Source organism: Canis lupus, chromosome 32 (genome assembly GCF_048164855.1).
Source record: "Canis lupus baileyi chromosome 32, mCanLup2.hap1, whole genome shotgun sequence".
Taxonomy (NCBI): domain Eukaryota; kingdom Metazoa; phylum Chordata; class Mammalia; order Carnivora; family Canidae; genus Canis; species Canis lupus.
Window position 1 is genome coordinate 43,400,056 of NC_132869.1, and position 15,440 is coordinate 43,415,495.

Here is a 15,440-nt window from a genome sequence, read left to right on the forward strand (position 1 = left end):
CTACCGGAAGTATGCCTGGCTTTGTAAAGGAAGAAAATTGAAGAAGGGAAGTAAAAGTCTCTCTCTCCTTGGCCCGTCTTGTCCACGGAGGACCCTGTTCTCGGCAACCTTGCACCGTGAAGTTCCTCCTGCGGATCATGTTGATCTAATTGTTGAGAGAAGGGACCTGGGCTGGCAGATTCAGAGCCACAGCATCAGTATTATCTTAAATATGCTCCAGCCCGCAGGAACCCGCGGCCCACGTGGTCAAAGCAGCCCTGACTCGCCCCTGGGTCGCGGGGCCAGTGTAGTTGGCTCGCGGTCAATTCGATTCTGCATTTCCTTTTATTAAAGAGTCTTGTCAGGTAACAGGACTTGGGGGGGGGAGGGGGGAGGAAGGGGGCGGCTCCGGCGCCAGCACGTGGTCGGCTGCGGGGAGGCCGCCTGCGGCTCCCGGGCTCAGGGCTCACGGCGCGGGCGGGAGGGGGCGGGAGGGGGCGGGGAGGGGCGGGGACCGCCGTGCTCGCCCCTCCCCCTCCCCCGTGGGCGGCCTGGGCCTGGCCCCTCGCGGTGAAGCCCTCCGCGGCCCACGGGCGCCCGCTGACCCCGGCCCCACAGGTCCCGCGTGGCCTCGGGGCCCCCGCGCGTCTCTCACGACTAAATAAAGTCTTAAAAAAAATTCAGCGTCTGGCATTTCAACCTGCTCGCGCCTGGGGGTGAGAGGGCGGCGGGGAGACGCAGCACAGGCCGCGGCTTCACGGAGGGGCCCCAGGCCCCGGAGGCGCTGCGCGGGAGGCCCTGCGTGCTGCTGCGGGGGCGGCCCCTCCCGGCCTCCACACTGCGTGAGCGGCCCGCGGCCCGGGGCGGGGAGCTGCGGGGGCGCCCGGTGGCTCGGCCTGGCCTCGGTGGGGCTGACGGCCGTGCTTCCTCCCGCCCCGGCCCCGTCGGCCCCGTCGGCCCCGCCGACCCCGCCGACCCCGCCGACCGCCGCCTCCCTGCGGCTCCGCCTCCTCCGGGGTCGTGACCCGCGAGCTCGTCCCTGGAAGCGAGGACGGAGGCGACGCCGCAGCCTCGACGCCGCTCACAGGCCGGGCCCTCGGGCTTCCCCTGCCGCCGGCGCCTGACTCGGCCCGAGCGCTGTTTCCTGCCCCGCGTGGGGGCCACAGGGCCGCGAGCCCGTCCTCCCGGCCCCACGGCCCCACGGCCCCGTCCGTAGGCCGCTACCTGCGCGGGGACCCCTCAGGCCTTCGCATCAGGCCGCGCGTGTCCGCGGGTCCCCGCAGCTGACGCGGCCGCAGACCTTATTCTCGCAGCTCCTCGTGCCCCGCCGCCGCCGAGCCTCCCGGCCGAGGTGCAGCCACGGCCCCGCAGGCCCCGAGACACCTGCCCCCGCTCCCAGGGGGGCGACCTCGGCCGGCTCCTCCCGGGGCCTGGTGGGCGGGGGCGCGGGGCGCGGAGGCAGGGCCCGGTTCCCAAGGAGCCGCCCGGCCGCAGCCCCGACGACCCAGCAAGAGACCCCGAGAGCACGGCAGGCCCTGGAGCCCGGAGCCCGGAGCCCGTTTTGTTCCAGGGAGCAGCGCCCTCGGGCCGGAGTCGGGGCCTGGTCTGCACCCGGCTGCCTCCCGCGGCCCTTAGCAGAGCCCGTCCCAGGAGCCACGGCCTCCCCCCTGCGAGCTGCGAGGCCTCGGGAGGCTGAGGGCGCCCCTGGGCCTCGGCGGAGGTGCCCGTAGGTGCCAGGCCCTGGAGAATCCCGCACCCCTCGCAGCGTGTGCGGGCCTGGGGGGCCTCGGCCTGGCCCGATGGATCCGTAGCCTCCGCTCGGCTCGGCAGCCCGGGCTCTGCCTCAGGTGGCGCCACAGGCCCTTGGGCCGTGCAGTGACCACCGCAAGGGCCCCCCAGTGTGGATGATTGAACGCGCCCCCTCGCACCCCCGCGCAGTTAGTCGCAGAGGCCGCGGGCGGCTGTGCTCGCAGGGGCTGGGCGCCTCCCCTGTCGCGGCCCTCGCCCTCGGCGCCCCACCGCCCTCCCCACGCCACCTGCCCGCGGCCAGACAACAGGAAGCGGGTAAGTGAGGGTCAGCGTTATGACCCCTGGTGGCCCGCGGGGACGTGGCTGGTCCCGAGCTCCCCTGCGGCTCGAGCCAGGAGCCAGTTCCCAGAGCTGCAGACTCCTCCGGCGCCCAGCGGCCGCCAGCCAGGACTCAGGGCAGTGACGGCCCAAACTGTCACTCTGCCTCCTGCACTTCAGGCCCTGCCCGGCCCCAGGCGGCCGAGCGGCTCCCATCTGGGCAGCTCCTGACCCTGACTGTGACTCTGCCCCTGAGGGCTGGCGACCTCCCCGCACGGTTGTCCCCGGCGTGAGTGGCCCGCGGCCCTGGGTGCTCGGCCGTTCCCTCCACAGTGGGGGCGACAGTCCCTAAGAAACCAGCCTTCAGAAGCGGAGCTCTGCCTGGGGAAGCATCTCCAGCTGGGAAACTGAGGCGGAGAGCGGGTGCAGCCGCGCGGCATCTTCCCCCAGGGCTCTCCTCCCCACCCCGGTTCTCCCCCAGAGGAGTCCGGGGCGGTGCTGAGCGTCGGTGGCTGGGTCTCCGCGGCCTGTGGGGAGCCGGGGTGCGGGGCTCAGCAAGGGGGCGCCGCTGGGTCAGCAGGCCGCCGGGCCTCCACCCACCCACCCGGGCCGTGTCCCGTGTGCCCCACGTACCCCCTGACCTTCCATCTGCGGGGAGGGGCTGGAACCCCTGCCCCCGGGATGGCTGTGGCCCGGAGCGGCTGGCCTCCTGGGGGTCGGGCCCTCTGCCCCCGGCTGCACGCTCAGCCCTGTCACCCTGAGCCTGGGACATCCTGCCCCGTGGTGACCACGCTGGGAGAGGCCGGGCGCTGATGGCTCCAGCTGCGGCGACAGGAGCCACCGAGGTGGAAACTGGACATGGGGTCACACACGGGACACGGGGCTCCTGCTCATCAGCCTGCGAGGACGGGCCGGGGGACAGGCGGCCCCGGGCCCCCGCAAGGCCGAGGCGGGCAGAGGGAGGATGGCCAGCATGCCCCCCTGCTCCTGACGGCCGGGAGCCAAGGCCGCTGATGCTGGCCCAAAGGAAGGGCCTGCACCCCACGCCCACGCAGCCCCAAGTCCCATGGGCGGGCCCTGGCTCGCAGCCGAGGTGCAGCCGTGGGCAAGGAAGGCGCCTTCCGAGCCCGCTCAGCGGGAAGAGCCGGCGCTGTGGGGGCCTCCCCCGTGGGAGCCTCGGAGCCGCTGCAGCAGGGGGCCCGGGCCTACCTGGTGGCCTCTCACCGGGCCGGGCCGCCCCCCACGCAGAAGAGTGACTGTGGCCTCCTCACCCGGGCCCCCGATCGCAAAGGAAAACCTCCGCCACCCAGAAGTCTCAGTGCAGTCGGTTTTATTATTAAAGCCAAGATTGCAAAACGGCTGTCTCCCCCCATGAGCCGCCCACCCCAGAGTCATCCCCTGTGTCCTGTGAACGTGAAAACCCCATTTGTCTGGGAAAGCCCCAGAAGTGCTCATGCCAAAGGAGAGAATGAGGGTGGGGGGAAGAGGCTCCGGTGGTGTCTGTGCGCCTCGTGGCTCCACCCGGGGTCCGGGAGGCCGACCTGGGGGTGGGGCAGGCCCACCCCGCTCACAGTGCTGTTCCCAGGGGCCGCGGGCCGGGAACGAAGGCAACGGAAGAGGCTGCGCTGGCCCCCGCTCCACCCTGCTGAGGCTGGGCCACAGGCTGGTTTTTGTAAAAATGGTTTAAAAAGACCCCAGCCGCGAGCACCACCCGCCGAGCAGGGCCGGGGGAGACGCCCGCTCTGGGCCTTGAGGTCTGAGGCATGTGGCCTCCCCCGGTGACGCCGCCCTGGGGGCAGCAGCACCCCGAGGGGGGCCGGGCGGGCTCCGGGGCCCTGCGTGGGGGCCCCGCGCCATCTGGGGCCCAGGGGAGCACCCACGCGGCTGCGCCCTCCTCCCACCCAGCCCACCTGGAGCTCTAGGCTTCGGGGACCCTGTGCAACTTCTGCTCTTTGGATTCCAAAGACCTGAACTTGTCCTCCAGCGCGGGGGCAGCGGGCTGGAAGTGGACGACGGGCTTGATCTGAAAGACGGCGAAGCCCTCCGGGTTCTTCTGGTTGAAGAGACTTAGCCTGCGCTCCAGCTCGGGGCTGCTCGGGGCTGAGCCCGCTGGGCCGGGCCGGGACACGGGGGCTGGGTCCAAGGCCCTCTGGGGCGGGCAGGGGCCCTCCAACGGGGAGGACAGCAGGTCCTGCGCCGTGGCCTCTGCCGTCCGACCCGGGGGCGGCCGGGGCCGGGGGCCGGGCTCCGAGGACGGCTCCTCCTCCTCCTCCTCCTCCCGGGCCGTGCTGCAGTCCGTGCAGGAGCCCAGCGTCCGGCTGCTGTGGCTCTGGGCCTGGGGGACGGAGCTGTGCGTGGAGCGGGAGGCGCCGTCGGAGGTGGCGCTGGCGCAGGTGCCATTGCTGCTGAGCTGCAGGGGCGTGTCGCCTGAGAAGAGGTCGGAGGAGATGTTGGGCTGGTGGACGTCGATGGCAGCGGTGGTGACTACGCACGCGGCGGGCTCTGGGACACCGCTGTCTGCAAGAAAGGACGGGACGCCGGTCACTCCTCATCCTCTGCTACTCCTCTGGGGACCCTGACGAGGGCGGCCGTGGCTGGCTGCTCAGCCCGCTCGGCGCTGCAGGACAGGGGGCTCCCGGGGGCCGCATCCCGGGCGGGCCGGCCGTGGGCCTCGGCGGGCACGTGGGGTGACTTGCCACGGAGCATAGCGTAGCTCACCCTGGCCCAGGAAGCTTGAGGTGCCAGGACAGGGGCTCCGAGCCTCAGGGCCCGGCAGTCATTCAAGGCCTTGACTGGGGCCAACAGGGCGTGACACGATCAGCGCTGTGCCCCCCAGAAGATGTTCCCTGTAGGGGGCATGCGGGGCGAGGCCCAGGACCGCTGGGAAGGTCCAAGGGCTGTTACAGGGGGTGCAGAGGGGGCAGGGGCTCCCCGAGAGCCCGAGGAGAGCGCACGGGGGGAGCTGCTCTCGAAAGTCCGCACATCGCATGAAGCTTTGAGAGAGGAACACAGACGACCGCTCAGGGGCCAAGCCGGAGAGGAGCCCGCCGCCCACCGCGTGGCACGTCCCCCGGGTGACTCCGGCCTCACGGCGCGGCGCGTCCTGAACGCAAGGACTCCGGAGAGCTGGCTGCGGACCGCGAGCCTCCACACGCAGGCTGAGACGTGGGGATTCTGCTAAAACCTACTATTTCCCATAAATGAAAAGCACCGGGCTTCCCGAGGCTCCTTCCGAGAGCAAGAATGCAGGAGGTGGAGCAAGGGCACGGCCCACGCCTGGTGTTCTCAAGCCCCAGCTGCTGCCTCGCCCCCTGCGTGGTCTTGCCGAGAGGCGCTCGGGGTGCGGGGCCCGGCCACGCAGGGGCGTAGAGCTCAGCCCCTTCCCTACACGGCCCCGGCTGCTGCCCACGGACACTGCAGCAGGACGGTGCCGGCGGGGAGGCTGCGGTCACGCCGCCCAGGCCCTGGGGGGGACGCCAGGCCCAGCCGCCCCTTTCGCCCCATCAGGACGCGTGGGCCGCCCCCGGACTCACCACTGCTGGGCCCGTTGTAGTACTGGCTCCCGTAGCTGTTCACGCTGTCCCCCGGCGCGGCACCTGCACAGCGGGACGGAAAAGGGGGTGTGGGCCACGGCCAGGTCGTGACCCCCCTCCGGCACCCCCTCCCGTCACCGCGGAGGAGGCCTCTGCGGCTTCCCGGTCCTCACTGGGATCTGCCCCGGGACTGGGCCGCACCGGGGTCCCCATGGAGCATCTGGCTGGACGTGGGACGTGGGCAGGAGCCTTTCCCTCTCTGTCCTCAGTTTCCCTATCTCTGAGAGGAGGCCTATGGGAGTGGCTCACCCCCAAGGCTATGGGGAGAGGGGCTCCCAACGGGCCGGCTTCCAGCAGGAATGTCCGGGTGAGGCTGACGCATCCCGAGGGGGTGGGGGCAACCCTGACACACAGAGGGAGGCATCAGGGCCAATGGGTGGTGTGGGGGGCCCTGGCAGGCTCCGGAGCGTGCGACGGTGAGGACCCTTGCCTCTGTTTGGGGGTGCTGCCCGGCCCTTGGGTTCCGAAAGGGCCCCAGCCTCAGACCCGCCTTCGGACGCCAGCGCCACCGCGTTAGAGCGAGGCGGCTGTCCGACGTCTGTCCCCTTCCTCGTTAAGGGGGGCCAGCGAGCTAGCGGAGGTCAGGAGGTCTCCAGGGCCCTCCGCACGCGCAGGCCTGGTCCCGCGTCTCCCGCGGGCTCCTGGGGGCAGCATGTGGCCTGGCGCGGCCTGTGCTTCCCGGGCCCCGACGTCCGCAGCAGCCCGGGGCTGGCCGCACGCACGCCCCCCTGTACGAGCTGTGTTGGCCGCCTCGGCTCTGTCCGTGCCTGCGGCGCCAGGTGTGTTTGCATTCCTGCCGGGTCGGGCAGGGGCCTCAGGCCTGCTCGGGGCCTGGCCCAGGACCGCTGTTCGCGCCTCGTCATACGCTGTGGGTGCTGTCCTGCCCTGCGGCCCGGCCCTGGGAGGCAGGTGGAGGCTGCACTGGCCGCCCCTGCAAGCAGGGCGAGTGCCCCCCGCGGCCCGGCCCAGCCAGGAGGTTCTGGTCACTTCCCTCGTGTGATCCTTGGGCCTTGGCTGCAGGGGCCTCGCAGCACGGGCAGAGCTATGGGCCCAGCTGATGTGTCCACAGACTCGTGACAATTCATCCTAAGGGAGCTGCTCACAGAAGGTGGCCTGGGGTGAATAAGAAAAACCCAGGCCCTAGAAAACTGCATGAAAGACCTGAGGCCAGAAACCCCTAGGAGGGCGCACGGGCAGCAATCCCTGGCTTTGGCGGTGGTAACGTTTTTCTAGAAATGTCTCCTAAGGCAAGGGAAACAGACGAAGGCATAAACTACTGGGACTAGACCAAACAAAACGCGTCTGCGCAGCAGAGGAGAGCATCCACAGGGTGACAAGGCCGCCTACCGAATGCGGGGAGATACTGGCAAATCATATTTGAGAAGGGGCCAATATCCAAAATGCTTTTAAAAACTCATACGACCCAACAGCAAAAAAACTCAAACTGATTAAAACGTGAGCAGTGGACCCGCAAAGGCGTCTCTCCAAAGAGGACACCCAGATGGCCAAGACCCGCGGGAAGATGCTCAACATCCCTCAGCATCAGGGGAACAGACGGAAACCACAAGGAGACGTCAGCTCACAGCCGGCAGAATGGCTAAAGCCAACAGCACGGGAAGCAGCAGGTGCTGGCGAGGACGGGGAGGGGGGGGCCCCCCCGCGAGCTGCTGGTGGGAACACCAACTGCCGCGGCCACTGGAAACCAGGCTCAAAAAATTAAAAAAAGACGAAAAAAAACCCTAAAAAAAACGGGGGATCCCCGGGTGGCTCAACGGTTTAGCATCTGCCTTTGGCCCAGGGCGTGATCCTAGGGTCCCGGGATCGAGTCCCACATCGGGCTCTCGGCATGGAGCCTGCCGAGGCCAGGACTCCCCGCCTCCACGGAGGACCCCGCCCCCGCACGCACTCAGGCCTCAAAGCCCAGAGGGAAGCCCTGATGCTTGGTTCGGGGCTCCCGTTCCCCAACCTGTTCCAATTTGCTGCTGGGCGACCTGGGGGTGCTCGCAGAACGGGGCGCTGCTGGGTACCCGGCATGAGAGCTGCGCCCGACACTGAAATCCCATCTTTCTCAGAGAAGACGTGCTTCGGCTGTTAGTCTTATTTTGGAAAAACTGGGGCCCAGAGACGGGACCAGCGGCATAACTGTGGGGCCCCTTGTCCAAAAAGTATGAGGGTCCAGAAATAAAGCCACGTGTATATGGTCAAGTTATGACAAGGAACCAAGAACACAGAACTGGGGAAGGACAGTCCCTTCGATAGTGGTGAGTGGAAAACTGCGCAGCCACATGCGCCAAAGATCGGCACCGGACCCCCGTGTCGGCTCGCACACAAAATTAACTCAAAATGGACCAAAGACCTGAACGTGAGACCCGAAACCGTGAAACTCCTAGAAGGAAACCCAGGCGGTCAGCCCCATGACATCAGTCCTGGCAGGGACTTGCTGGATTTGACACCAAACGCAAAGGGAATAAAAGTCAACATAAACCATCAGGATTGTGTCAAACTCACAAACTTCTGCGGAGCAAAGGAGACCGTCCCGGAAACCCAAAGGCAACGCAGCGGATGGGAGGGCAGGTGCGGCTCCTCCCAGGGGAAGGGCCACCACGCACATGCGTCAAGGACGCGAACCGCTCAACAGCACAAAAAACCAAACCGATTAAAAAATGGGCCGAGGATCTGAATAGACTGTTCCGAGGGCGACATCCACGCGGCCAAGGGACACCGAGGAGACGCTGCACGTCACCCATCCCCCCCGTCGGGGAAACGCTGACCAAAGCCACAGAGACGCCACCTCCCGTGGTCAGAAGGATGAAGTGAAAACACAGGAGGCCACAAGCACCGGTGACGACGTGGAGGAAACGGTCACTCGGCTGCCGCAGCCGCCACGGAAAACGGAGTCGAGCGTCCTCAGGCGGTTAGGATAGAATTTCCACCCAATTCCACTTTGGGGCATTTATCCCAAGTAAATGAAAACTCTAACTTGGAAGGTGCCCCCCGCGTTCCTCCCAGCACTGCCTGGGGTGACTGCGTCCCACGAGGCGTCCCACGAGGCATCCCGCGGCGTGTCCCACGGGGTGTCCCGCGGCGTGTCCCACAGTGAGGGCCCGAGAGGGGCCGAATGTCCGCCCACGTGCACCTCGCACTGGCAGCCTGGGTGCGGGGGCATCACGCTAAGACCCGGGCGCCCACAGGCGCAGGAGCACCCCGGTAGCGGCTAGGTGGGGGGGTGTCGTAGAATAAACAGGCTATGGGGATGCGACGCGGCACTAGGCGACCGCCCTTAGCAGTGACGTACAGCACATTTCAACAGACGCTACGTGGGTAAATCTGAAGGGTTCTCGTCACCAGAAAAACCCTTAGCGAGTATGTCCGGCGACCGATGGTAACTGGACTTATGAACAATCGCCCTGCGGGACGTGCAGTTATTGTATCGTGCACCCGAGGGGGACAGGCGGCATGTCCATCACACATCACTTAGGAATTTGGGGACAGGGCCGCCTGGGGGGCTCAGCAGTGGAGCATCTGCCTTGGGCTCAGGGCGTGACCCCGGGGTCCTGGGATCGAGTCCCACGTTGGGCTTCCTGTGTGGAGCCTGCTTCTCCCTGCGCCTGTGTCTCTGCCTCTCTGTGTGTCTCTCATGGATAAATACAATCTTAAAAAAAATTTCCAAGAGGGCGACAGTGGAGCCAAGAGCCGTGTGACCACAGGGTCACCCAGCCACGGAGGCGGTCCTGCTCGGCGGGGTAAGGCCAGCCCGTCAGGATCGCCTGGGCCCTGTGCCCCGACTGCCACAGGCTTCCGGGGAGGACGTCCAGGCCTGGCGGTTCAGCCGGCAGCCGCCCCGGCCCCTCCGAGCGCCCCCAGCAGCGCCGCCCCGAGGCCCAACCCCGCCCGCCACCATCCTGGCCCCTGCAGGCCGCGGCAGGGCCATTTCGTGGGACGCTCTCTGGGGCCCCGCGTCTGTGCGGTGGGAGCACGGCCCGCAGCCTGGACGCCGCCTCCCGGGAGCTGCGGGCCGAGCGGGGTGGCCGGTGCCCGGTGGCCGCGCTGCAACCGAGCCGCACAGGCAACACGTTTGGGGGGTGTTCAGGGCGACGCAGGGCACCGGGAACCGGCCACCCAGGCTTTAGGGGTGATGGCAGCCCGGCCAGGTACCCAGAAGCTGGCCTGCAGGCAGCTGCGGAGCCGCAGCGACCCCTGGGCGGCCTGTCCCCCCCCAGCCCCGTCCTCCCTGCCTGGGCGCCGGGTCAGCAGCTGACACCCCCCGCCCCCTGCGCTGGCCCAGGACACTGGCTTGGCCACACCTGGTGTCTAAGGGCAGGATGGGCACCACACAGTCGCCCCCCAGCTCCCACCCTCTGCCTGGGCACTGGCTCCGCTGTCCCCGCTCCAGAGGCTGGTGTAGTGTCCGGAGAGGCGGGAGGCAGAGGACGTCACTGGGGGATGGGGGGCAGGACTGGGCGGCCCGGGAGGCCCGAGCACCTCGGGCAGACACCCATCGCCGCAGGAGGGCCAGCACCACCCCCCCGGCAGCCGGGCAGCTGGTCACATCCACCCTGCGTGGCCCTCCTTGCCCTCGGGGTTCCTCCCGCAGGGGCAGCGGGCGGAGGGAGCCGGGGAGGCAGGGACTCGGAGAACGTGCGGGGCTGTCCCACGAGCTGTGTCTGCAGACTCTCCAGTCCTGTATCTCGACTCCCTGTGGGCTCAGCCGAGGCACCAGGGGCAGGGTCTGGGGATCAGCGGCGGGGGGCGGGGGGGGGGGTCAGTGATGGCCGTGCTGTGACCTCGAGGGCAAGGACCCTGGGGAGTGAAGGGCTGCAGGACGTGCGGCTGCTCCAACACGCTCCCTGAGCTCAGAGGTTCACAGCAGAACCCACGGGGAGGGCACCCATGGGGAGGCAAGGAGAGCCAGGCAGGCCCGGGGTGGGGGGTGGGGGGTGGCGGGTGGGGTGGGAACGTGGGCAGACGGAGGAAGGTCCTGAGGTGAGCGGGACACCGCAAAGCCGCTCCTCGTGTCCTTGGGCAGCAGGACAAGCGGGCAAAGCCGCCGACTTCCAGAAGTGCTTTGGGAAGGAAGGCGCCGCGTCACGGCCCACGGGGCCGGAGGTCAGGACGCTTCCGAGGGGCGCAGGATCCCCCAGCACGCTGGGCCTGTGAGCCTCACTTTGCTCGTGAGCAGCTATGGGCCCGCGGGGAGCCTGCCTAGCGCCAGGTGCGGGGCCTGGAGACTGGTGGGTCTCGGCGGGTCAGCGGGGACACAGCCAGGACGGGCCCCGTCCCCCGGGAGTCCCCGGAGTGTCTCGAGGGGCGAGGACGCGGGCCCTAGGTGGGAGGGCGTTGGGCCGCCCGTGGGCAGCGAGTGGAGAAGCTCCAGGACGTCACCGCCGCACAGCCCGCAGCTGGAAGTTTCACTGGCCTCAGCGAGGGCGCAGGGCGTGGGGGCCGGGGCAGCGAGGTCACGGGCCTATGCGGCACCTGCACGGGGCTCATCCCTCCAATGGATCCGTCGCCCTGACCCCAGGCCCTTAGGACGGAGTCCCACCATGCCAGGAAAGAGGCTGTAGCCGAAGTCGCGGGGTAGGCGGAGGTCCCGGTGGGGCAGGGCGGCCCCGGGCTCAGCGTGAGCGGGGTCTTCGTGGAAACCAAAGGAAACGGGAACACGGACACGCATGGAGAATGCCCGCGAAGGGGAAGCCAGGCCAACGTCACCGGCCACCTCCACCTCCACCTCGGGAGGCCGACCCTGCCGGGACCTGGACCTCCGGCCTCCGGAGCCTGGGGCTGGAAGGTCAACTTAAGAAGCTCCCCCCAACCCCCCAGGTCGGGGCAGCCTCCAGCCCAGGTGCGAGGCCAGGCACGTGGAGGTGCAGCCGCTGCCGAGGGGTGGGTGGTGCGGCCGTGGGGACGTGTGGGGCTGGGCCGGCCCTGGGCTCGGGCTGGCCAGATGCACCTAAGGGCTCGGAACAGCAAGGACAGCAAGGCAGGGGTGGCCTCTGGTGCCCGCGGTGGCCCTGCAGCTGCCCCCAAACTGCGTTTTGTCCCGGATGCCGCTGCAAGAGGAACCCAACCCTGGAATTCAGGGAGGAACAATGTAGCAGGAGCCTGGGCGCCTCCTGCTGGGGACGGGAGAAGGGAACCCTGGGAGGCCACCCCCGAGGCTCTGGCCCAGCCCGATGGTGACACTGCAGCCAAGGCGGAGGGAGGGGGTCCGGAGAATTTCCTTTTCAAGAGATTTCACTTATTTGAGGGACAGAGTGCGAGCGGTGGGTGCATGGGTGTGTGGGGAGGAGGCAGGGACCCCCAGGGGGGTCCTCCTTCCCAGGGCTCCCCCAATACAGGCAGCAGGGCCGGGTGGCTCCCCGTCCAGGCCTGGTGGGGCCAGTGCGGTCATGGTCGCCCCTCCCAGCCCCAAACTGTCCTCTGGGATCCGACGGTCTCTCAAAACAGGACAGTCGCCCCACTCCACGACACCCTCCGGGGCTCTCGCACACCCATGGGCTCCTCCCGCCTCCTGCCTCCCGCCGGGCACCTGCAGGGCACCTGGCTCCGGGGGTGAAGGGGGCCCTGGGTCCCACCGTGGCCGGCTCCAGGCCCGGCTCCAGGCCCCGCGCCGCCGGCCTCAGCGTGTGACCCTGTGTGACCCTGTGAAGGTGCCCTGACCCGGGTCGAGCCCCGGCTCCACGAGGCGGAGGGGCCAGGGGCGGCCAGCTCGTTCCCGGGGCTCGGCCTCAGTCCCCCCTGGAGCCGAGCACCTGGACTCGCAGGGACGGGGCACCGGGGCCGCCGGGACCTCGGGTGAGGGAGGTGACCCCCTGCCCCGCATCTCGGGACGGCGCCCTCGGGGCGGGAGGACACGGAAGGCAGCGGCGCAGGAGCGGTGCCGGGCGGGGTCCCTGGGCCCAGCGAGGGTGCGGGTCCGCCGCCCGCTGCCCCCTGCGGGCCTGACCCCGGGGATCGCGGCCTCCCCAAGCCCGCACCGCCCGGCCTGGCCCCGGGTCGGCGGGAGGGCGCCTCCCCCATCGGAACCGCGGCCCGAGGGGCCCCAGGCACCTGCGCCCAGCGCCCCTGCCCACCGCGCCCCGAGCCCCGCGCCTGCGCTCCCGCCCCGCGCCTGCGCTCCCGCCCCGCCCCGCCCCTGCGCCCCCTCCCCGCCCCGCGCCTGCGCTCCTGCCCCGCCCCTGCGCCCCCTCCCCGCCCCGCCCCTGCGCCCCCTCCCCTCCCCGCCCCTGCGCTCCTGCCCCGCCCCGCCCCGCCCCGCCCCTGCGCTCCTGCCCCGCCCCTGCGCCCCCGCCCCGCCCCGCCCCTGCGCTCCCGCCCCGCCCCTGCGCCCCCGCCCCGCCCCACCCCTGCGCTCCTGCCCCGCCCCTGCGCCCCCTCCCCTGCTGGCCCCGAGCCCGGGGGCGGGGTCGCGGTCCGCGGGCGGCTCACCTGGCGACGCGGGCAGCTCCTCCTCGACGCCGCCGGCCTCCTCCGCCCACCTGCCGGCCTCCAGCACCTCGTAGCGGCCCCGCGGGCGGCTGAGCACGTGGGGGGCCCGCAGCGCCGCCTCCCGCTCGGCCGCCAGGTCCAGGTCCTGCTGCGCCAGGTGCGCGCGCAGCTGCCGGATCTCGAACTGCGGGGGGAGGGGGAGGGGTGGTGGGTGCGGGCGACGCCCCGGGACCCCCAGCCCTGCCCGAGGCACCGCCGGTGCCCGCGCGCCCCGCCCTGGGGGAGGGGAGGGGAGAGGCGGGGGGGGGCGGGGAGGCGGGGGGGCACGGGGGGAGGGGCACGACGGCCCCCCGCCCCCTCGGGCCAATCTGCCTCGAGTGCAGCCGCACGTCCAGCTACTGCCCCGACCCCCCCTGCACCCCCGCACCCCCGCACCCCTGCCTCCCGCAGCTGCGCCCGCCGCAGCCTCGCACCCGAGGGCTTCTCACGCACCTGCGGGGCCGGGGCCGCCGGGGAAGCCCAGTCGGCAGGTGCACGGCCACACAGCAGGTGCACGGCCTGGCCCACCTGGCTCACACCTGCGCCCCACGGACGCGCCCCCCGGACTCGGCCGCACCTGCCCGTTTGAATTCTCTGCACCGCCCTTACCACCTTGATGTCTTAAAATCCTTTTTTAATGTTTTACTACTTTTCTTTTGGCGTCGGTGAAACGCACAGTTAAAGGCTTCAGTGAAAAAAAAAAAAAAAGGCTTCAGTGACCTCAGGACCTCCCAGGGTCAGAGTCACAGATTTTTCTCTGGGACCACTCGGTTTCTCGAGAGCTCGCAGCTGGGGGCAGGGCCGGGGTGGGCAGAGGGTCCCGCCACTGCCGGGGAGGATTTTCACAAAGTCCTTGGTTCCAGCCTGCACCTCTCCCCAGGCCCCGGCCCCCAGGGCCCACCTGCCACCCCTCTGGATCAGTTCCCGGAGGACAAACCTCTGATTCTTGTAGGGGGTGTGGGGGGGGGTCTCCCAGGGCCTAGGCGCCCACATACTGGGTGTGCAACCCCTCCCCTGGCTCAGCTCATTCACCCCTTTCCTCCCCGGCTCTCGGGGCCTGGGGCGAAAATCAGCCCACTTCCCTCGCCATCCTCTACAGGCACTTCAGTTCTAGATTCTCCACTCGAGGGAGATGGGTTACCCCTTTCTTGTCCACCGTCCAACTCCTCAAATCCACTGAAATCTCCATCCTCTTTGTCCTTATGGACAGGCCCTACCTAAAGAGACACTTTCTTAATTCTTATGTGTTTGAGGCTTTTTAATTATCATTTTAGTGGACTTTGGGAAAGGAGATCGGATAAATATGTGTGATCACTTCATTTTCTTTAAGGTCTGCCTATTGGTTTTGCTTCTCTCACCACAGAGAGTTTTTGCTGGTTAAGAAAAAAAAAAACAAAAAACAGGCCCGATGCATAGTTCACGCCAACGTCTGTGGTCTAAGTGCTCCAGCGTGGCCAATCTCAAACTACCCGCACGACGTCACGGAGAATTGGGAAGGAGCGTGCCCACCTGGCTGCCCCGCACACACTGCGGCCCTTCACCTCGTAACGGAATATCGTCTCCGTGCAGCAGGGAGCCGGTCTGTGTGGTTGCCGGGCGCAGTGAAGGCGCCCAGTAAAGGTCGTTGATAAATGAACGAAGCCAGTCAGCTTTGCTCAATTCTGTGGTTTCAGACTGAGCCCCAGCCCTAGCCCGAAGCGGAGACAAAGTCTGAGCCTTGATGCTGAGCCTGACCCTGCTCATGCACTACGCTCTGACCACGGTCCCGGGCTGAGCCCCACCACAGTTACACGGTGAGCCCTACACCCGCTCGCACGCCGAGTCCCGAGCCCGATCGCACACTGGGCCCTAACTCTGCTCTGGGTGTAGGCGCGGGCTCTGGACCTCAACAAGCCAGAGGCTGAGGAGTGAGGCTGGTGTTACGGGGTGGCCTTCTGTGCAGGGGCAGCGGGCTCAAGCCTCCCTTCTGGCAGCAAGTCCTCAGAGTCACGCAGGGCCCCTGAGGCAACCCTCCGGCAGCCCATGGGGCTGGAGCGCCTCCTGTGCAGGCTGAGGGGCACCCTAGCCCGCCTTCTGCAAGGCTGCTCCCCAGGCCCATAGGGCAGCAAACGGCCTCCTGGGCCACTCTGGATGGTGCATTACCGATAACTTGTCATCAATACAGAGCTGCCCACGAGCGTCCCGCTGGAATTCAGGCCAGGCAGCCAGAGGCCCGGGCTTGCCCATCCCCAAGCCCACATGTGCAGAGATCGGCACAAACATTAAAACAAGTCTTAGGCTCGAGACACGAACCCCCAGAGTATGGGAGTTGTCCTGGGCGTGCCTGCGTTCACT

The 15,440-nt window shown here is 68.6% G+C and overlaps 1 protein-coding gene across 4 annotated transcripts in view; it reads right to left on the reverse strand.

The window, feature by feature from the left end:
• Nucleotides 1-3,359: 3,359 nt before the first annotated feature.
• TMEM266 (transmembrane protein 266) overlaps nt 3,360-15,440 on the reverse strand; it is a 92,996-nt gene continuing 80,915 nt past the window's right edge. For all 4 annotated transcript variants that reach the window (XM_072809840.1, XM_072809842.1, XM_072809841.1 and 1 more), the window contains 3 exons: nt 13,068-13,251; nt 5,580-5,642; nt 3,360-4,563 (listed from right to left, as the gene is read on the reverse strand). In XM_072809840.1, coding sequence (XP_072665941.1) covers nt 3,965-4,563; nt 5,580-5,642; nt 13,068-13,251 — 846 coding nt within the window. In that variant the 3' untranslated portion in view covers nt 3,360-3,964. The remainder of the gene's footprint in view (nt 4,564-5,579; nt 5,643-13,067; nt 13,252-15,440) is intronic.